Source organism: Microcaecilia unicolor, chromosome 4 (assembly GCF_901765095.1).
Source record: "Microcaecilia unicolor chromosome 4, aMicUni1.1, whole genome shotgun sequence".
NCBI classification, from domain to species: Eukaryota; Metazoa; Chordata; class Amphibia; order Gymnophiona; family Siphonopidae; genus Microcaecilia; species Microcaecilia unicolor.
Genome location: NC_044034.1, coordinates 110066616 through 110088990, shown reverse-complemented (window position 1 = coordinate 110088990; position 22375 = coordinate 110066616). Strand labels below are relative to the sequence as shown.

Here is a 22375-nt window from a genome sequence, read left to right as displayed (position 1 = left end):
CTTGCGTGACAACTTGGTGGTAACTGGGCAGTGAGCGCCAGTGTGGCTGCGTTGTCGATTACCGCTGGGAACATCTTGCTATACAGGAAGTACCGCCGGGCTACCTCAGCAGCCTGGCAGTACTTTTCACTCCTAGTGTGCATTTCTGGTGCTACAAAATGTATTTATTTTTGTATCACTGGAGTGTACCTGGCAGTAATCGAGCAGTACCGTGCTCTGCCCGGTTAACGTGGGAGTCCTTACTGCCACCCATTCCTCCCCCCCCCCCCCCCCCAAACGGCCGCACAGCAAGTGCTTTACTTGCAGCACAGCCATTTCCTGTAGGAAAGCAAAACTTCCCTTTTACCAGCTGCGTTAAAAGCTGACATGAGCAGCTTGGTAAAAGGGGCCCTGACTGTGGAAAAGGCACTTTTACACACCGAAGACACTCTTATCCCCTTGTGCAGTTGCTACTTGTTGCCATGTATCTTGGGTAAAGTTCAGCTTGTCTACAGGGTTTTACACATACTTTTCTCCTTTGTCACTATTTTGAACCACATAGGAACCAATAGATATGGAAAAATTTCAGTCATGCCCTTTCAACAGTGAAATATATTGAAAAGGAAAAAATACTGAAGTTTAATTTTCTGAATGTTTTCTATTATAGGTGTCTTGTATGCAGCTCATCAATGCTCTTGTTACATCTCCTGATGATTTGGATTTCAGGCTTCACATAAGAAATGAATTTATGCGTTGTGGACTGAAAGAGATATTGCCAGTACGTGCCCTGTAGTCACTCTGTAAATTAATATTTAAATTGGACTACCTGGGAAAGAATGCAAGTTTTTATATAATGCCTACTAACACAATTTATTACTGCTATATTTGAGGGGGATTTCATATTTTGATAAATGAAAAATGAAATGCATAACAGTGGTTTTAAAGTTTCTGAGATTATAACTTTTTGATAAGAAAACGGATACCATTCTTTTGGAATGAAATTGTTTTGATAAAAATGGTTTTATTGCTGTTGTAGAAATCTTATTAAAAACATCTGGAAGGCATCCATTATGTGAAAAAATAGTTCCTAAAGGGTAATTTTGAAACTAGTTCCCCTATGATTTTATTGAAATCAGAAATGTTGAATACTTGGTGACCATTTAGCCTTTATTTCATTCTTAAACCCCTGGATCCTATGTAGTGCAACCAAAGTTGCTCGTTCAAATACAGTTGTATTCTGTATTTGTGCACATAACCTAATTAGTTAACAAGTCAATCAGCACTTATTGACATTAGTTTGCAATAATTTGAATTTACGCGCACAACTGTCTAAGCATGTTCTATAACGTGATGTTCCTAATTTCTAAGTCATAGTTGAAAAGGGGCGTGTCTGTGGGTGTGAAATAAGTGGGTCATGTGTGTTTCTAAAATCTATGCTCATTCTTATAGAATACACTTGGTCTGCATGTAATTTAGGCATTCGCATTTACACCATTTAAAACAAGGTTTAAATGGCTGTGATTAAATTTAGTAGTGTCAACAGGCGCTCAGTGTAAAACTGTGTGAGAAATGGGATAGGATTTGATATACCACCTTTCTGCACTTACAATCAAAGTGGTGCAATAGAGGGATAAGTGACTTGCTCAGTGTCACAAGGAGCTGCAGAGGGAATCAAACCAGGTGCCCCTGGTTCACAGTCCTACTGCACTAACCATTTAAGCTACTCCTCCACCCAAAGAATGAGTTGCTGTACTGAGTAATACAAAGGATCCATTTAGCCCAGTATCCTGCTTCCAGCAGTGCCCAGTCTAGGCCACAACTACCTGGCAAGGTTCCATGCTATTAACCTCAGGGATAAGCAGTGGCTTTCCCCAGGTCTGTAACAGGCTATGACTTTTCCTTCAGGAAATTCTCCAAACATTTTTTTAAACCCACCTACATTAACTGCCTTTACCACTTGCTCCAGCATAAGTTCTAGAGCTTAAGTATTTGTTGAGTGAAAAATTATTTCTCCTATTTGTTTTAAATATGCTACTAGATGACTTCAAATCTTTCTTTGTTGAAACAGTAAACATTTGGTTTATGCTTACTCATTCCACTTCATTCAAGATTTTATAGACTAGCTTATCTCCCCTCAGATATCTCTTCTCCAAGCTGAAGAACCCTAACCTCTTCAGCCTTATGACTCCTACAGTGTTTTGCTAGAATGAATGTGAAAATTTTACATTGTAAACCATTATTTCTCCGAGGACAAGCAGGCTGCTTGTTCTCACATGTGGGTCGACGTCTTGCATTGGCCCAGGAATTGGCATTTTGCAAGCAAAATAAAACAAAGTTTTGCCAGTCTTCTGGTGCGTGCGCGGACTGATTTCCCACCCGCCGCGTGAGCATGTCTCATTAGTTTTCTTTTCCCCGCGTTGAGGTGGTTTTTTTTTTCTGCGCTCCTCTCAGGCCCAGGAAAGTCTTTGAGTTTCGTATTTTTCTTCTAATTTTTCTTTATTTTATTATCATCGTGTTTAAAAAAACAAAAAAAAGATCCCATAGTTCTGTTTAGTTTTCATCTCTTTTTAAAGTTTTCTTTCTTTTTCGAAGCGGCCGTTTTTAGGCCACACGCTCGGGTTATTCCCTTCTTTTTGTGCCTTTTTTTCTTTATCAGGCACAATCGCGTCCTTTAATTTCGCCGAAGCCGTTTTTCCTTCCATGTCATTGAAGACACCCTGTGGCTTCAAACGTACTCGGTGCAACCGGACCATCTCAGGTACCGATACCCACGTCTGGTGTATCCAGTGCCCATAGCCCAGCCGCTTGTAGTCTGCATCTTTGTATGAAGAAACGGACCCAAGCGTCTTGAGAAGCCCAATGGAGAAAAGCTTTTTGGGGATTAGTCCGGTCCTTCGGCATCGACATCAGTACCGAGGTCGGCGTCGACCTCGAGGGAAGAATCGACGACAGGAGCGAAGGTAATGGCTGCTGAAAGACCAAGTCGCGCTGGGAGCAGTGAGGCATCGAGTGGGTCTCCACCTGCCTCGAGGCCTCCTGTTATGCAGGCCCCCCAGGACCGAACTTCGTTGGACCTGGCCCCGAGGAGACGTGAGGATTCCACATCCTCATCAGTACCGAGGAGTCGTGCTCCTTTGACACATGGCGCTGGGAGCTCCGGGGTGTCGAGGGAGTCGGCACCCGAGAAGCGTCGGCGCTGAGAGGATCGTGCCCCCTCTATTCAGGAGGTGCCGATGCGTCGGTCTTTTGGCAGCCTGGTACCTGCTCCCGAGCCTCAACAGATTTTGCCACCGGCTCCTTTACCGACTCCACAGCCTTGTCCGACGGTGGCTCTCAATGAGCGCATCAGAGCCCTGCTTCCAGAGGTTCTGGAAGGATTGCTGCAACAGTCTGCTTCGGTGTCGGGGGTGCTTGCGCCTTCCGTACCGTACCGTCTGCTGCAGCGGCATCTGGCCCTTCGCCTGTGGTGAGGTCCCCAACCTCGGTGCCGCCTGCGACATCAACTGCCATCCAGGTTGACTCCCCTTCGACATCGGTGGAGGAAGCTTCACCGCAATCCAGGTGTGCGTCAACTTCTCGACAGTGCCATCGAGGACATTGTTCCTCTGCGTCGAGGCAGGCTCAGTTTCGGACTGCTCTGAGGGATGTCTTGTTCGATACTGAAGATGAGCATTCGTGGGAGGAAGAGGAAGATCCCAGGTACTTTTTTTCTGGTGAGTCCTATCGGATTCCCTCTGAACCTTCTCCTCCACCAGAAAGGAGACTTTCTCCACCAAGGAGCCTATCCTTTACCTCTTTGTCAGGGAAATAGCTACGGCTGTTTCCTTTCCTATGGAGGTTGAGGATGAGCCCAGGGCTGAGATGCTCGAGGATTTGCCAATGTTTCATTATATTTCAAATTTAAAAAGTGAGCTAGCTTCACTGGGACTTTTTTTGTAAAGTTTCCCATCTTCTGCATAAGCATAAATGAAATTTGAATTCTTCAAGGACAAACAGGATATGGAAATCCCGACACATGTGTTATGTCTTCTGATAGAGCCCAAGTGCCAATTGAAATACAATTTATTTTATCCAGAGGTTTAATATAATAGAACAGACTCGACACAGAGCTGTGTTTCGGCAGTAAATGCCTGCTTCAGGAGTCATAATCTCTGTAAGCGTACAGAAAAAAAACAAATATAAACCAATTCAAAAATAATACTAAGCCATAAACATGAGTAAATTTAATTAACCTCCAAAATCTTAGGGCTGCAAGTAAATGTAAACCTATAGACATTAAAATCTATTTCAAAAAGTAATTACATATAAATAAGTACAGATGTATAAACAAAAATACAAATATTAAATATATGCAAATGTGAGAAAATAGTAAAAGGATACTCTGAAAGCTGTGAACAAGCTTACAAACATAGAAATGGATGTTGTATAAAAAAATTTCACTAAAGGTATACAAATACCTTTCAGATGTTTTGACTCCCTATGTTCCAAGTCGGACCCTTAGGTCCGCATCACAGGGTTTACTGGTGGTCACTTTTTGGGAGATAGTTTTGCAGTCTCTTAGAGGAAGGCTGTTTATGGATGCCAGACCTAAGCAAGAGGCAAACATTCCATATTTAAAAGGACAGCTGAAAGCTTTTTTTTGTTTAGAGACATTTGTCCATTAAATCTGACTGGTTTATATCCCTTATGTTGCTGTCCATGGGATCATCTGCAGAATCAGAATCTCTAGAATCTACTCTGTACATATGTATATAAGGCGGTTTGCTGTGCTGGTTTTCTCTTTTCTTTTTTTCTTTCCTTTTATTATTGGCGTTCTTTTCCAGTTGTTACATTTTTAAAAATAATATTGTAAACTGCCTAGAATTTTGCCTGAGTGACATATCAAATTTTAATAAACTTGGAAACTTTAAGCTTGTAAATAAATGCACACTTGTAGTTCAACAGAGATGAATGAATACTATCAAAAAATTTTAAAAACCAACCAAACACATACAATGGTATATTTAGTAAGAAGAGTTACAGTAGATAGAACTGTGATATTTATTGAAACATAATTTAGGCATCTGCATTTATACCAAGTAAAAACATTTCTTGGATAAGTGGCATAAATCTAAAGTATTTAAAATCGCTTCTTATTCTTAAAAGGACTTGGTCGATGAACTAATCAGTTATATCCAAAATATAAATGGAATATAGAGCACTATCTGAAACCCCAAAATAAATATATAAACCATAACATTAAATTAGGTAGTATCTTATATTTACCTCCTTATCAAGAGACAAACACATTGTCATCTCTGTAAATTTCTATTAGGGCAGTACTCATGAAAACTGTCTTTCAGGTACTTGGGGGACATTACAAAGAACCTTAAACTGTGTTCTATTCTTAAAAGACAGCCAACGTAGCTGTCTTAAAATTGAGGGAATATGTGGTATTTGGGCCACACCTGTAACCAGCCAGGCTGCTGCATTTTGGACAAACTGCAATGCTCTCACCTTGGTCTTCACTATTCCAAGATACAGAACGTTGCAGTAATTGAAACGGGAGAACACCATACTCTGAATCAACCCATGAAAATAATATGGTGGTAGCCTATATAAGTCGAAACTGCACAAAACAAGTCTGAATAACATTGGTTCTTCATTGATATTTCAGAATCTAGGAAAACGCCTAATAACTTTATAACATACTTAACGGGCAATTTAACCTCATGAAGGTTCAGAAATAAAGTCCAGCACTCTTGCATTGTTTTCCCTACTATAGTCACCTCAGATTTCCCAGCATTCAACAAACCATGCTGACACATTCATGCAATAATAATATAACTGCAGTTGAAATAGGGAAAAAGAATGTATATCATCTGTACACAGATGGTAGCCAATTCCTAATCCTTGAAAGACTTTTGCTAAAGAGGACATATATATATTAAATAATAATGTTGAAAGAGCAACCCCTGAGGCACACCTCTATTCAAAGATATCGCTCGAGAAACTTGTCCCCCACTCTGTGCACTTCGCCCCTTCAAATACGATGAGAACCAGTCGAGCACCAGTCCACCCATTCCTAAACTTTGTTTCTCCGAGGACAAGCAGGCTGCTTGTTCTCACTGATGGGTGACGTCCACGGCAGCCCCTCCAATCGGAACTTCTCTAGCAAAGGCCTTTGCTAGTCCTCGCGCGCCCATGCGCAGCCGTCTTCCCGCCCGAACCGGCTCGTGTTCGTCAGTCTTCTTTTGTCAGCGCTCGGTACGGTCGTGTTTTGCACCGTTCGCGCCCCTTAAGTTGACCCTTACGCGTCTTTTTGACTTTTCGCTAAAAAAAAAAGAGGGATTCCGGAGAAGGGCCTTTTGGTCTTTTTCCCTTCCCCCTATTTCTAGTTTTTGGCCCCGTTAAGTTTTCTTTCGTTTTCGGGGTAGGCCCCTTTGAGGCCTCGGGTCGAGTTTTTTTTCTCCCCATCTTTTTGGTGCCTTACCGCAATTACGAGTTTTGATTTCGCTGGCGTGATTTTTCCGCCCATGTCATCGAAGTCTCCCAGCGGCTTCAAGAAATGCACCCAGTGTGCCCGGGTAATCTCGCTCACTGATAGGCACGCGTCGTGTCTTCAGTGTCTGGGGGCTGGGCACTGCTCGCAGGCCTGTAGTCTTTCCACCCTTTTACAGAAAAGGACTCAGGTAGCGAGATTGGCCCAGTGGAACGTTTTGTTCTCGTGCTCTTCATTGACATCGGCACCGGGAGTATCGAGTGCGTCGACGTCGACAGTGTGAAGACCTCCGCCCTCGGCGGTATCGATTGCATCGAGGCATCGACCCTCTGCATCATCGGGGCCGAGGCATCGGAAGGCTGTGTCGGCGTCGGTGGTACCGGGACCTCCGCTTTTGCTGATGTCGTCGGACGGTGGTGCTTCGTCTGGAGTGCAGGTGAGGGCTGTCCATTCCCCTGCTGGTGGCGGTGAGCCTTCGGGTGGGTCTCCCCCTACCCTGAGGGCTCCTGCGGTACAGCCCCCCCGAGACCGACCTTCTTCGGCCTCGGCCCCGAGGAAGCGACGGTTGGATTCTACGTCCTCCTCGTCGGTACCGGGAAGCTCCGGTGACATGCTTCGTTTGGAAAAGTCAAAGAAGCATCGACACCGGTCTCCTTCCCGCGTCGGTACCGAGAGCTCTGGGTCGCCGAGGGAGTCGGCACCCAGCAGGCATCGGCAAAGGGAGGACCGCTCACCTTCTGTTCAGGAGGTGTCGATGCGCTCCACCTTGGACAGCCCGGAACAGCCTCCACGCTCGGAACAGACTCTGACTTCGACTCCTGCATCGGCTTCCATGTCTTTCTCCACAGCCGCCCTGCACGAGAGTCTCCGGGCCGTTCTCCCAGAGATCCTGGGAGAGCTGTTGCGCCCTTCCCCTCCGGTACCGGGGGTGCTTGCGCCACCGGTACCGTCGAGCGAGGCGCCGGCTGGCCCCTTGCCCGGGGTGAGGTCTCCGACATCGGTGCCGCTTGCGGTACCGACTGTGGTCGCCTCCCAGGAAGGCTCCCCGTCGGCGGAGGGAGCTTCGCCGGTGCGGGCGAGGGAGTCTACCTCTCGACGCTCCCACCGTGGCCGTGGTTCCACGGAGTCGAGCCGGGCACGGCTTCAGACACAGGTTCGTGAACTTGTCTGATACCGATGGTGAGGCCTCGTGGGAGGAGGAGGAGGACATCAAATATTTCTCTGACGAGGAGTCTGATGGCCTTCCTTCGGATCCCACTCCCTCCCCTGAAAGGCAGCTTTCTCCTCCCGAGAGTCTGTCTTTTGCGGCCTTTGTCCGGGAGATGTCTACGGCCATCCCCTTCCCGGTGGTTGTGGAGGACGAGCCCAGGGCTGAAATGTTTGAGCTCCTGGACTTTCCTTCTCCACCTAAGGAAGCGTCCACAGTACCCATGCATCATGTCCTAAAACAGACATTGCTGGCGAACTGGACCAAGCCATTAAGTAATCCCCACATTCCCAAGAAGATCGAGTCCCAGTACCGGATCCATGGGGACCCAGAGCTGATGCGCACTCAGTTGCCTCACGACTCTGGAGTTGTGGATTTGGCCCTAAAGAAGGCTAAGAGTTCTAGGGAGCATGCTTCGGCGCCCCCGGGCAAAGACTCTAGAACCTTAGACTCCTTTGGGAGGAAGGCCTACCATTCCTCTATGCTCGTGGCCAAAATTCAGTCTTACCAGCTCTACACGAGCATACACATGTGGAACAATGTGCGGCAGTTGGCGGGCTTGGTGGACAAGCTCCCTCCTGAGCAAGCCAAGCCATTTCAGGAGGTGGTCAGGCAGCTGAAGGCGTGCAGAAAATTCCTGGCCAGAGGGGTGTATGACACCTTTGATGTTGCGTCCAGGGCCGCTGCTCAAGATGTGGTGATGCGCAGACTCTCATGGCTGCGTGCCTCCGACCTGGAGAATAGGATCCAGCAGTGGATTGCGGACTCGCCTTGCCGTGCGGATAATATTTTTGGAGAGAAGGTCGAACAGGTGGTAGAACAGCTCCACCAGCGGGATACCGCTTTCGACAAGTTCTCCCGCCGGCAGCCTTCAGCTTCTACCTCCACAGGTAGACGTTTTTATGGGGGAAGGAAGACTGTTCCCTACTCTTCTGGTAAGCGTAGGTACAGTCCTCCTTCTCGACAGCCTGCGGCCCAGGCTAAGCCCCAGTGCGCTCGCTCTCGTCAGCAGCGTGCGCCTCAGCAAGGCCCCTCGGCTCCCCAGCAAAAGCAAGGGACGAGCTTTTGACTGGCTCCAGCAGAGCATAGCCGACATCCAAGTGTCAGTGCTGGGCGACCTACCGGTCGGGGGGAGGTTGAAAGCTTTTCACCAAAGGTGGCCTCTCATAACCTCCGATCAGTGGGTTCTTCAAATAGTCCGGCAAGGATACACCCTCAATTTGGCCTCAAAACCTCCAAATTGACCACCGGGAGCTCAGTCTTACAGCTTCCAACACAAGCAGGTACTTGCAGAGGAACTCTCCGCCCTTCTCAGCGCCAATGCGGTCGAGCCCATGCCATCCGGGCAAGAAGGGCTGGGATTCTATTCCAGGTACTTCCTTGTGGAAAAGAAAACAGGGGGGATGAGTCCCATCCTAGACCTAAGGGCCCTGAACAAATATCTGGTCAAGGAAAAGTTCAGGATGCTTTCCCTGGGCACCCTTCTCCCCATGATTCAGGAAAACAATTGGCTATGCTCTCTGGACTTGAAGGACGCCTACACTCACATCCCGATACTGCCAGCTCACAGACAGTATCTGCGATTTCAGCTGGGCACACGTCACTTCCAGTACTGTGTGCTACCCTTTGGGCTCGCCTCTGCGCCCAGAGTGTTCACGAAGTGCTTGGCTGTAGTAGCAGCGGCACTTCGCAGGCTTGGGGGTACACGTGTTCCCATATCTCGACGATTGGCTGGTGAAGAACACATCCGAGGCAGGAGCTCTACAGTCCATGCAGATGACTATTCGCCTCCTGGAGCTACTGGGATTTGTGATAAATTATCCAAAGTCCCATCTTCTCCCAGTACAGAGACTCGAATTCATAGGAGCTCTGCTGGATTCTCGGACGGCTCGTGCCTATCTCACAGAGGCGAGAGCCAACAACTTGTTGTCCCTCGTCTCGCGGGTGCGAGCGTCCCAGCAGATCACAGCTCGGCAGATGTTGAGATTGTTGGGCCACATGGTCTCCACAGTTCATGTGACTCCCATGGCCCGCCTTCACATGAGATCTGCTCAATGGACCCTATCTTCCCAGTGGTTTCAGGCTGCTGGGGATCTAGAAGACGTGATCCACCTGTCCACGAGTTTTCTCAAATCCCTGTATTGGTGGACGATTTGGTCCAATTTGGTCCAAATTCCTCAGCCACAAAAAGTGCTGACTACGGATGCGTCTCTCCTGGGGTGGGGAGCTCATGATGATGGGCTTCACACCCAGGGAAGCTGGTCCCTCCAGGAACGCGATCTGCAGATCAATCTCCTGGAGTTACGAGCGGTCTGGAACGCTCTGAAGGCTTTCAGAGATCAGCTGTCCCACCAAATTATCCAAATTGACAGCAACCAGGTTGCCATGTATTACATCAACAAACAGGGGGGCACCGGATCTCGCCCCCTGTGTCAGGAAGCCGTCAGCATGTGGCTCTGGGCTCGCCGTCACGGCATGGTGCTCCAAGCCACATATCTGGCAGGCGTAAACAACAGTCTGGCCGACAGGTTGAGCAGTATTCTGCAACCTCACGAGTGGTCGCTCAATTCCCGTGTAGTGCGCCAGATCTTCCAGGTGTGGGGCACCCCCTTGGTAGATCTCTTCGCATCTCCAGCCAACCACAAAGTCCCTCAGTTCTGTTCCAGGCTTCAGGCCCACGGCAGACTGGCATCGGATGCCTTCCTTCTGGACTGGGGGGAGGGTCTGCTGTATGCTTATCCTCCCATACCTCTGGTGGGAAAGACTTTGTTGAAACTCAAGCAAGACCGAGGCACCATGATTCTGATTGCTCCTTTTTGGCCGCGTCAGATCTGGTTCCCTCTTCTTCTGGAGTTGTCCTCCGAAGAACCGTGGAGATTGGAGTGTTTTCCGACCCTCATCAAACAGGACGAAGGGGCGCTTCTGCATCCCAACCTCCAGTCTCTGGCTCTCATGGCCTGGATGTTGAGAGCGTAGACTTTGCCTCTTTAGGTCTGTCAGAGGGTGTCTCCCGCATCTTGCTTGCTTCCAGGAAAGATTCCACTAAGAGGAGTTACTTCTTTCTATGGAGGAGGTTTGCCGTCTGATGTGACAGCAAGGCCCTAGATCCTCGCTCTTGTCCTACACAGACCCTGCTTGAATACCTTCTGCACTTGTCTGAGTCTGGTCTCAAGACCAACTCTGTAAGGGTTCACCTTAGTGCAATCAGTGCATACCATTACCGTGTGGAAGGAAAGCCGATCTCAGGACTGCCTTTAGTTGTTCGCTTCATGAGAGGTTTGCTTTTGTCAAAGCCCCCTGTCAAACCTCCTACAGTGTCATGGGATCTCAATGTCGTTCTCACCCAGCTGATGAAACCTCCTTTTGAGTCACTGAACTCCTGCCATCTGAAGTACTTGACCTGGAAGGTCATTTTCTTGGTGGCAGTTACTTCAGCTCGTAGAGTCAGTGAGCTTCAGGCCCTGGTAGCCCAGGCCCCTTACACCAAATTTCATCACAACAGAGTAGTCCTCCGCACTCACCCTAAGTTCTTGCCAAAGGTTGTGTCGGAGTTCCATCTGAACCAGTCAATTGTCTTGGCAACATTCTTTCCCCGTCCACATTCCTGCCCTGCTGAACGTCAGCTGCACACATTGGACTGCAAGAGAGCATTGGCCTTCTATCTGGAGCGGACACAGCCCAACAGACAGTCCGCCCAATTGTTTGTTTCTTTTGATCCCAACAGGAGGGGAGTGGCTGTGGGGAAACGCACCATATCCAATTGGCTAGCAGATTGCATTTCCTTCACTTACGCCCAGGCTGGGCTGGCTCTTGAGGGTCATGTCACGGCTCATAATGTTAGAGCCATGGCAGCGTCGGTAGCCCACTTGAAGTCAGCCACTATTGAAGAGATTTGCAAAGCTGCGACGTGGTCATCTGTCCACACATTCACATCTCATTACTGCCTGCAGCAGGATACCCGACGTGACAGTCGGTTCGGGCAGTCAGTGCTTCAGAATCTGTTCGGGGTTTAGGATCCAACTCCACCCCCCTAGGCCCATGTTTTATTCTGTTCCAGGCTACACTCTCAGTTAGTTGGAAAAATTGTTAGGTCAATCTCAGTTATGTCCTCGCCGTTGCAAGGCCCAATTGACCATGTTTGTTGTTTTGAGTGAGCCTGGGGGCTAGGGATACCCCATCAGTGAGAACAAGCAGCCTGCTTGTCCTCGGAGAAAGCGAATGCTACATACCTGTAGAAGGTATTCTCCGAGGACAGCAGGCTGATTGTTCTCACAAACCCGCCCGCCTCCCCTTTGGAGTTGTGTCTTCCCTTGTTTTGTCTTGCTACATATGGGCGCGCGAGGACTAGCAAAGGCCTTTGCTAGAGAAGTTCCGATTGGAGGGGCTGCCGTGAACGTCACCCATCAGTGAGAACAATCAGCCTGCTGTCCTCGGAGAATACCTTCTACAGGTATGTAGCATTCACTATATCTTATAGGTGTTTTTAGTGAAATTTTCTTTTTATACAACATCCATCATATGTTTGCATGCTTCTTCACATCTTTCAGATTATCTTTTTACCATTGTTTTGCATTTGTACATATTTGTTCTTTTATTGAAGTCACAAAAACAAGATACTTGGATTAAGTTAGCCATACAATACAAAAACTAAGCAGAAAAATCATCCACAACCAGATAACTTCCAAATTCACCCCTCCCCCCACTCCCAATCCAAGAAGTTACCGACCAACTGAGTCATCTGCATGGTTCCTTCACAGTGACCCAAACCCTAAGACAGCTGAAATGCTCTTACACCGCCTATCCACCCTTCCCCCCACTCCCCCAAGAATGATATACTTTGGTTTACAAATTCAGTAAGGAACTATGGGCACGATGTGGTAATGCGTCCCAAAACAAGAACCATGTCTGCTGAAAATGTTGCCAGGTGCTTGATGAACCCTGCTTGGCATCCAAGCATTCCATTTTCAAGAGATAAGTTCATTTTTCCAAAACGTCAATGATGGTACCTCCTGCTGGTGCCAGTGCAGCAAAATACATTTCCGGGCCACAAGGCCTTATGCAGCAATAAATTTGGCCTCTTACACATTCCTAAGTTAGAAAATAGTAAATTCCTCACATTCAAGTGACATTTATGACCGATGTGTCCAAATTGATACCTGGCAGGACCTCAAGTTTCCATGCTGTTTAGAAATGGATTTTCTTCAAGTCCACCATAATAATTTTTGGACTTTTCTTTCAGAAACTTGTCAATCTTTTAAAAACTGTACTATGAGTTCGAGCTTGATTATACATTGATTGAAGAAATATTTGTTTCCAGTTTGTTTCAACTGTGCTACTTAGTAACTTCATTGCATGGCCCCTAGTCCTTGTACTTTTGGAAAGAATAAACGTCTACCTGTTCCACACTATCTCATTTATTCAAGTTTTAATTTTAGTGGAATTTGATATACTGCCCGTATATCCCTTTCTCCGAGGACAAGCAGGCTGCTTGTTCTCACGACTGGGTGACGTCCGCGTCAGCCCCCATCAACCGGAAGAAGCTTCGCGGGCGGTCCGCACGCAGGGCACGCCCACCGCGCGTGCGCGACCGTTCCCGCCAGTTCATTTTTTTCCGCGACTGGAGAGAGTCGTGCCTTCGCCGCTCTCTCTGTTTCAGCCCCGGAAAAGCCGTCGCGTTTACGCGAACTTCTTTATTTTAGTTTATTTAGTTGCCACGCGCTCCACTTTTTCTTCTTTTAAAAGAAAAAAAAAAAAAGGAGCACGCGCTCCCATTTTCCCTCGTTTCTAGCGGGGGCGTCGCGTTGCGGCCTAGTGGCCGCATGGTCGATTTCCTTTTTCGAGGTGTGATTACCGCCACCATCGACGACTTTAACTTCGCCGACGCAATTTTTCCGTCGATGTCCTCGAAGGTCCCGAGTGGATTTAAAAAGTGTGGTTGGTGCGGCCGGCCGATCTCGCAGACCGACACCCACGCTTGGTGCCTCCAGTGCCTCGGGCCGGAGCACAATATCAAGTCGTGTTCTCTGTGTCTCGGTCTCCGGAAACGGACTCAGGTTGCGAGGCAAGTTCTTCGGGACCGTCTTTTTGGAACTTGCGCCGGCCCCTCGACCTCGACGGCATCGGTATCGACGGCCGGTTCTTCGGTACCGGTATCGATGCCCGAGAAATCGGCACCGATGGCATCGACCCCAGGAGCACAGGTCCCGTCGGCCCGCCGGTCCTCCTGTGAAGGTAGGGGTGAGAGGCCGCGTGGGCAATCGGCCCCGGTCACTCCCTCGGCCCATGGCCCTCGGGACTGAACCCTGTTGGACCCGGTTCCTCGTGACCGAGGGGGATCGACCTCCTCCTCCTCTGCGCCACCTGGCGCCGATGATGGGCATCGGAAAAAATCAAAAAAGCACCGTCATCGGTCGCCCTCGATGCACCAGGGTTCCGGTGCCGGCAAGGAGTCGACGCCGAAGCGTCCTCGTCGAGAGGAGAGATCCCCTTCGGTTGTGGAGGTACCGCCGCGTCAGGGTCCCAGCACTTCGGTGCCGTCTTCTGGACCCGAGCAGCTTCTGGCACCGACACCTCTACCGGCCCCACCGTCTTTCCCGGCAGCGGGCCTGGACGAGTGCCTCCGAGCCATCCTTCCGGGGATCCTGGAAGTGCTGATGCGCCAGGCTGTGCCGGTGCCGGGGGTGCTTGCGCCCTCGGCGCCGTTGACTGTGGCGCCGGCGAGCTCTAGCCCGGTGCCGAGGCCGTCGACACCGCCGCCGCTTGCGGCGCCGGTCTCGACCGCCACGCAGGTGGAGTCCCCGTCGACGTCGATGGAGGGAGCTTCGTCCCCGCCGGCGCGGGAGTCCACCGCTCGACGACACCGAGGCCTCGGTGCCTCGATGTCGAGCCGGGCCCGGTTAAGGACTCAGCTACATGAGCTTATGTCCGATACCGAGGAAGAGGCCTCGTGGGGGGAAGAGGAGGACCCCAGATATTTCTCCTCAGAGGAGTCTGCGGGCCTCCCCTCTGACCCCACGCCTTCACCGGAGAGGAAACCTTCACCCCTGGAGAGCCTCTCTTTTGCCTCTTTTGTCAGGGATATGTCTATCTGCATTCCCTTCCCCGTGGTCTCTGTGGATGAGCCGAGGGCTGAGATGCTCGAGGTCCTCGACTATCCATCACCACCTAGAGAGTCCTCCACGGTGCGGTTGCACAATGTCCTCAAAGAGACACTGTTTCGGAACTGGATGAGACCGCTATCTAATTCCATCATCCCCAAGAAAGCGGAATCCCAGTACAGAATCCACTCTGACCCAGAGTTAATGCGGCCCCAATTGCCCCATGACTCGGCGGTCGTGGATTCTGCTCTCAAGAGGGCACGGAGTTCGAGGGATACCGCTTCGGCGCCCCTGGGGCGGGAGTCTCGCACTCTGGACTCGTTTGGGAGGAAGGCCTACCAATCCTCCATGCTCGTGACCCGCATCCAGTCATACCAGCTCTATACGAGCATCCACATGCGGAACAATGTGAAGCAACTGGCGGACCTGGTCGATAAGCTCCCGCCGGAGCAGTCCAGGCCTTATCAGGAGGTGGTCAGGCAGCTGAAGGCGTGCAGAAAGTTCCTGTCCAGGGGTATCTATGACACCTGTGACGTGGCATCTCGTGCTGCGGCCCAAGGTATAGTGATGCGCAGGCTCTCATGGCTGCGTGCCTCTGACCTGGACAACCGCACCCAGCAGAGACTGGCCGACGTCCCTTGCCGGGGGGATAATATTTTTGGTGAGAAGGTCGAGCAGCTGGTGGACCAACTGCATCAGCGGGAAACCGCCCTCGACAAGCTCTCCCACCGGGCGCCTTCAGCATCCACCTCAGCAGGTGGACGTTTTTCCCGGGCCCGGCAGGCTGTACCCCATTCTTTTGCAAAGCGTAGGTACACCCAGCCGGCCCGAAGGCCTCGTCAGGCACAGGGACAGCCCCAGCGTGCTCGTTCTCGTCAACAGCGTGCGCCCAAGCAGCCCCCTGCGCCTCCACAGCAAAAGCCGGGGATGGGCTTTTGACTGGATCCACGGGAACATAGCCGCCCTCAAAGTGTCCGTACCGGACGATCTGCCGGTCGGGGGGAGGTTAAAATTTTTTCACCAAATAGTGCGGTGCGGATACGCCCTGAATTTGGCCTCCCTGCCACCAAATTGTCCTCCGGGAGCTCAATCCTTCAGCTCCCATCACAAGCAGGTACTTGCAGAGGAACTCTCCGCCCTTCTCAGCGCCAATGCGGTCGAGCCCGTACCACCCGGGCAGGAAGGGCAGGGATTCTATTCCAGGTACTTCCTTGTGGAAAAGAAAACAGGGGGGATGCGTCCCATCCTAGACCTGAGAGGCCTGAGCAAATTCCTGGTCAAAGAAAAGTTCAGGATGCTTTCCTTGGGCACCCTTCTGCCAATGATTCAGAAAAACAATTGGCTATGTTCCCTGGATTTAAAGGACACATACACTCACATCCCGATACTGCCAGCTCACAGACAGTATCTCAGATTCCGCCTGGGAGCACGGCACTTTCAGTATTGTGTGCTGCCCTTTGGGCTCGCCTCTGCCCCACGAGTGTTTACAAAGTGCCTCGTGGTGGTGGCGGCGTATCTATGCAAGCTGGGAAAGCACGTGTTCCCATATCTCGACGATTGGCTGGTCAAGAACACCTCGGAGGCAGGAGCCCTCCGGTCCATGCAGTGCACTATTCAACTCCTGGAGCTGCTGGGGTTTGTGATAAATTACCCAAAGTCCCATCTCCAGCCAACCCAGTCTCTGGAATTCATAGGAGCTCTGCTGAATACCCAGACGGCTCAGGCCTTCCTTGCCGAAGCGAGGGCCCACAACCTCCTGTCCCTGGCTTCGCAGAACAGAGCGTCTCAGCAGGTCACAGCTCGGCAGATGTTGAGACTTCTGGGTCATATGGCCTCCACAGTTCATGTGACTCCCATGGCTCGTCTTCACATGAGATCTGCTCAATGGACCCTAGCTTCCCAGTGGTTCCAAGCCACCGGGAATCTAGAAGATGTCATCCGCCTCTCCACCAGTTGCCGCACTTCACTGCTCTGGTGGACCATTCGGACCAATTTGACCCTGGGACGTCCATTCCAAATTCCGCAGCCCACGAAAGTGCTGACGACGGATGCATCTCGCCTGGGGTGGGGAGCTCATGTCGATGGGCTCCACACCCAGGGTCTGTGGTCCCTCCAGGAAAAGGATCTGCAGATCAACCTCCTGGAGCTCCGAGCGATCTGGAACGCACTGAAGGCTTTCAGAGATCGGCTGTCCTGCCAAATTATCCAAATTCGGACAGACAATCAGGTTGCAATGTATTACACCAACAAGCAGGGGGGCACCGGATCTCGCCCTTTGTGTCAGGAAGCCGTCGGCATGTGGAGTTGGGCCCGCCGGTTCGGCATGCTTCTCCAAGCCACATACCTGGCAGGCGTAAACAACAGTCTGGCCGACAGACTGAGCAGAGTCATGCAACCGCACGAGTGGTCGCTTCATTCCAGAGTGGTACGCAAGATCTTCCGAGAGTGGGGCACCCCCTCGGTGGACCTTTTCGCCTCTCAGACCAACCACAAGCTGCCTCTGTTCTGTTCCAGACTACAGGCACACGGCAGGCTAGCGTCAGATGCCTTTCTCCTCCATTGGGGAACCGGCCTCCTGTATGCTTATCCTCCCATACCTTTGGTGGGGAAGACCTTACTGAAGCTCAAGCAAGACCACGGCACCATGATTCTGATAGCGCCCTTTTGGCCCCGTCAGATCTGGTTCCCTCTTCTTCTGGAGTTGTCCTCAGAAGAACCGTGGAGATTGGAGTGTTTTCCGACTCTCATTTCGCAGAACGACGGAGCGTTGCTGCACCCCAACCTTCAGTCCCTGGCTTTCACGGCCTGGATGTTGAGGGCGTAGACTTCACTGCGTTGGGTCTGTCTGAGGGTGTCTCCCGTGTCTTACTTGCCTCTAGGAAGGATTCCACTAAAAAGAGTTACTTTTTCAAGTGGAGGAGGTTTGTCGTTTGGTGTGAGAGCAAGGCCCTAGAACCTCGTTCTTGCCCTGCACAGAACCTGCTTGAATACCTTCTGCACTTGTCAGAGTCTGGCCTCAAGACCAACTCAGTAAGGAATCACCTTGGTGCGATTAGTGCTTACCATTATCGTGTGGAAGGTAAAGCCATCTCTGGAGAGCTTTTAGTCGTTCGATTCATGAGAGGCTTGCTTTTGTCAAAGCCCCCTATCAAGCCTCCTACAGTGTCATGGGATCTCAACGTCGTCCTCACCCAGCTGATGAAACCTCCTTTTGAGCCACTGAATACCTGCCATCTGAAGTACTTGACCTGGAAGGTCATTTTCTTGGTGGCAGTTACTTCAGCTCGTAGGGTCAGTGAGCTTCAAGCCCTGGTAGCTCATGCTCCATATACCAAATTTCATCACAACAGAGTAGTGCTCCGCACCCACCCAAAGTTCCTGCCGAAGGTGGTGTCGGAGTTCCATCTTAACCAGTCAATTGTCTTGCCAACATTCTTTCCCAGGACGCATACCCGCCCTGCTGAACGTCAGTTGCACACATTGGACTGCAAGAGAGCATTGGCCTTCTACTTGGAGCGGACACAGCCCCACAGACAGTCCGCCCAATTGTTTGTTTCTTTCGACCCTAACAGGCTAGGGGTCGCTGTCGGGAAACGCACCATCTCCAATTGGCTAGCAGATTGCATTTCCTTCACTTACGCCCAGGCTGGGCTGGCTCTTGAGGGTCATGTCACGGCTCATAGTGTTCGAGCCATGGCAGCGTCAGTGGCCCACTTGAAGTCAGCCACTATTGAAGAGATTTGCAAGGCTGCGACGTGGTCATCTGTCCACACATTCACATCACATTACTGCCTCCAGCAGGATACCCGACGCGACAGTCGGTTCGGGCAGTCGGTGCTGCAGAATCTGTTTGGGGTGTAAATCCAACTCCACCCTCCAGGACCCGAATTTATTCTGGTCAGGCTGCACTCTCAGTTAGTTGTTCTTCGTAGGTCAATTTCTGTTATACCCTCGCCGTTGCGAGGTTCAATTGACCTGGGTTCTTGTTTTGAGTGAGCTTGAGAGCTAGGGATACCCCAGTCGTGAGAACAAGCAGCCTGCTTGTCCTCGGAGAAAGTGAATGATACATACCTGTAGCAGGTGTTCTCCGAGGACAGCAGGCTGATTGTTCTCACCTACCCTCCCTCCTCCCCTTTGGAGTTGCGTTTTCATCTTTTTGCTTGTCATTCAACTGGCGGGAGCGGTCGCGCACGGGCGGGAAGACGGCCGCGCACGCACGGTGGGCGTGCCCTGCGTGCGGACCGCCCGCGAAGCTTCTTCCGGTTGATGGGGGCTGACGCAGACGTCACCCAGTCGTGAGAACAATCAGCCTGCTGTCCTCGGAGAACACCTGCTACAGGTATGTATCATTCACTTGATATACTTCCCCCCAGCTATCTCTTTAAGTTGAAGAGCCCTAACCTCTTTAGTCTTTCCTTTTAGGGACATTGTTCCATCCCCTTATTTTAGCTGCCTTTCTGTGTACCTCCTCTAATTCTATCTTTGTTTGATGCAATGATCTGAATTGCATGTAGTATTTGAGGTGCAGTGGCATCAAGCAGTGATTATAGAGGCGTTATGATATTCTCTATTTGTTCTCCATTCCTCTCCTAATAATGACTGACATTCTGTTTGTTTTCATAATTGGCAGATTGTGGTGGTTTCAGTAGCCCACTTGAGATTGGCCTCTATATAAGAGATTTGTAGATATGTAGCATGGACTTCTGTCCACACATTCACCTTCCACCATTGCCTAGAACACAACTCCTGATAGGCTTGACTGGGCACTTTTCCAGGATTTATTAGAAGCTAACTCCCCCCGCCCCCCCCCCCCCCCCCCCCCCCCAAGTTCATTTCTTTCATTCTCAGGCAGCGTATTAAAAAAAAGAAAACCCCAAACAAAAAAACAAACATAATACTGGTTGCCACTAAAATGTTTGTTGTCTGCCCATTGCAATGTCAGTAGTTGTATTCTTCCCCCCCCCCCTTTTTTTTGTTGAACACAGCCTATAGGTAGGATGCCTTTTGTAGCTAGGAAGACTTATATGTGTGAATTTCCATATCCTTTTTATCCTTGGGGAAAAAACAGCTACTTTCCAGGTGTATAGGATAGCATGATCTAAATCCTCCCACCCTCCCACCTCCCCAAGGAGTTGTGTTCTAATTAGCTTGTAAGAACTGTGTCCAATGTGGCAGCAGCAGGCTGGAATAGTCAAGTGTGCTGCTAGACTGTCTCAAAACCCTCTCCTCTTCAGTGCTGGGAAAAATTCCCATGTGATATTCAGTTGGATGACATAACTCATTGATATCCTGCTGTCCTTGGTGATCACCTGGTAACGTGTAGTTAACTTCGTTTTTGATCTTTTAAAGTTAAAAACAAGTGCTTTTAATATCTCATAAAAATTGCCACCATAGTACATGGGCATGTTTTCTTTTCCCAATATTTAAGGAAGTCTGACTCAGTTTTTTTGTGATTTGAGGATATGCTTGTTTTTCCAGTTAATGTGTCATGAAATTTAGTGGAAAATGTTTGGTTTCACTCCAAGATTGCAATTATTTGTATGTTGCTTTTATGGTTAGCTTTGTGAAATTAAAAAAAAAAAAGTGCGTACCATTGCATATGGATTACGTTATGGTTGCATACTGTTCAGTTTAGTATATTGATTTTATCCACTTGGAAAATCAGTGGAGTTGTCAAAATTATCTAAAATTCATGGGCATGGGATGAATTGTATAAGGAATGAACTATTTGATTTGTAGACCACAGAGCTTTAGTTATGGCTTCAAAACACAAATAAAATGAGTAGAGCTATTTGGCCTTTTCTTTGTATTGATTAAAGCAATATCTGAAGATAACGTGTTACAGCTAATGACATACAAAATATATGGATATGACTTGAATTGGGCAAAGTATAATATATAGTTACAGTACATGTAACTTTCTATTACAGCAACTGAAATGCTTAAAAAATGATGCGTTGGATATCCAGCTCAGGGTGTTTGATGAGCACAAGGAAGGAGACATGATTGAGTTTTCACATCGTTTAGAAGATATCAGATCAGAAGTTGAATATCCTTTCATGCAGAGAAATAATCATGTTTGAGTATAGTTGTAATCTAATTTTTTTGCGTTGTAGTCAAATCAAGTGTGAATTTTTGAAATTCCAAATATATTTGAAAACTTACTAAAAGTTAATTCTTAAAGCACATTGCTTTAAAAAAAAAAAAGTCTTACCAAAGCATTAGCTTAACAAAAAAAAATCTTCTAGAAGCTGTAATATACTTAGTTCTTTTTTTGCACTCCTTAACATACCCACTGATGCAAATGATGTGTTTAATATGGTGTGGAACATAGTTAAGGACACTGGTGCAGAGGGATATTTTCTTTCCATCCTGCAACATCTTTTGCTCATCAGAAATGATTATTTTGTACGGTAAGTTAAATTATAGAAATTCATTCTTTCTTTATCAGTGTATTTGGGCTACAAGTAAGAAAAAAATAAGCTATTCAACAGATAAGAATATTTCTGGAAATGTTACGACACTTTCTTTTGATGAATAGAATTTTCCTTCAGATCCCAAGACCTTCCGTTTGCATGACACTGTGTGGAAGCAGTTGCACTCTCTTCTCAATAACTCAAATGAGGGTAGGTCTAGACCAGTCTTTTGCTCTGAACATATGACTCTTAGAACTGAGGCAGCAGCAGAGCTGTAGGCACTACAAAGCCCAGTCTTCGTAATGTAAGATGAGTAACCTTGTAAAAGACAGAAGTGTCATAGTGCACCTTGAAAGTATTGTTGCAAAACAAGACAATAGCATTTTTTCACATTCTCCATTTTCTCATAGACTACCTTGGAACAATAAAAATTTGTTTCAAAGGGAAGAACTTTTCTCATCACAGTTGAACTACATGTAAAGCACACATTGATATTTGCATGATTGAAAGATATTACAAGCAACATGAAGACAGATTAATTGCAAACACATCCCCGAAACAAGTTGTTCTACCAAAGCTGAGAAGGAAAACCTGGTTGTGCATACAGTCTCAATTATTTGGAAAAATGATTTCTAACTCATGGAATCATTGAAAGGATTACAATACTTTTCAATACTTTTTCTTGGTGGACAGTAACCAATATGGAAGAGTATGGTGTCAGCAAAGTAACACTGCTTCAACATGTCCTCAAACAATTTTGACTCCCAAGCATTCTTATTGAACGCATACAAGTTCTCCATAATTAGTTGTATGAGTTTAAAGTCGTTGGCACAGGAAAAAAGTGAGCTTATGAATTTAGTGCTCATTAAAAAAACCTAAGATTTCTTCTTTTTAGGGAAAATGTTGTTTATGGTGTCTGTGCTGTGAAAGAGGTTTTAGTTTTAATGAATTTTGTGAAAAACATATTTGAATAGGTGCAGCGGTGTTGTATGATGAAGGATTACATCCAAGGAAAGGTCATGCTCCTTGGGCCTCTGAGGGCTGGCCACGTTGGATGAATTTAATGATCCTATTAAGGGACCCTGCATTTTTCTGAGCCTGTTAGGCTGTGGCTTTTGCTTATGTCCACTATGCCTGTTTGGCCACTGTCCCATGTTTGGCACCACTGGTGTCTGAGACAGCTAGGAAATCTTGT

At 48.5% G+C, this 22375-nt stretch overlaps 1 protein-coding gene across 5 annotated transcripts in view; it reads left to right on the top strand.

Moving 5' to 3' along the window:
• Positions 1 to 22375, top strand: part of DIAPH3 (diaphanous related formin 3) — a 494215-nt gene that overhangs the window by 107406 nt on the left and 364434 nt on the right. For all 5 annotated transcript variants that reach the window (XM_030200561.1, XM_030200564.1, XM_030200562.1 and 2 more), the window contains 3 exons: positions 647 to 757; positions 20695 to 20813; positions 21061 to 21177. In XM_030200561.1, the coding sequence (XP_030056421.1) occupies positions 647 to 757; positions 20695 to 20813; positions 21061 to 21177 (347 nt within the window). The remainder of the gene's footprint in view (positions 1 to 646; positions 758 to 20694; positions 20814 to 21060; positions 21178 to 22375) is intronic.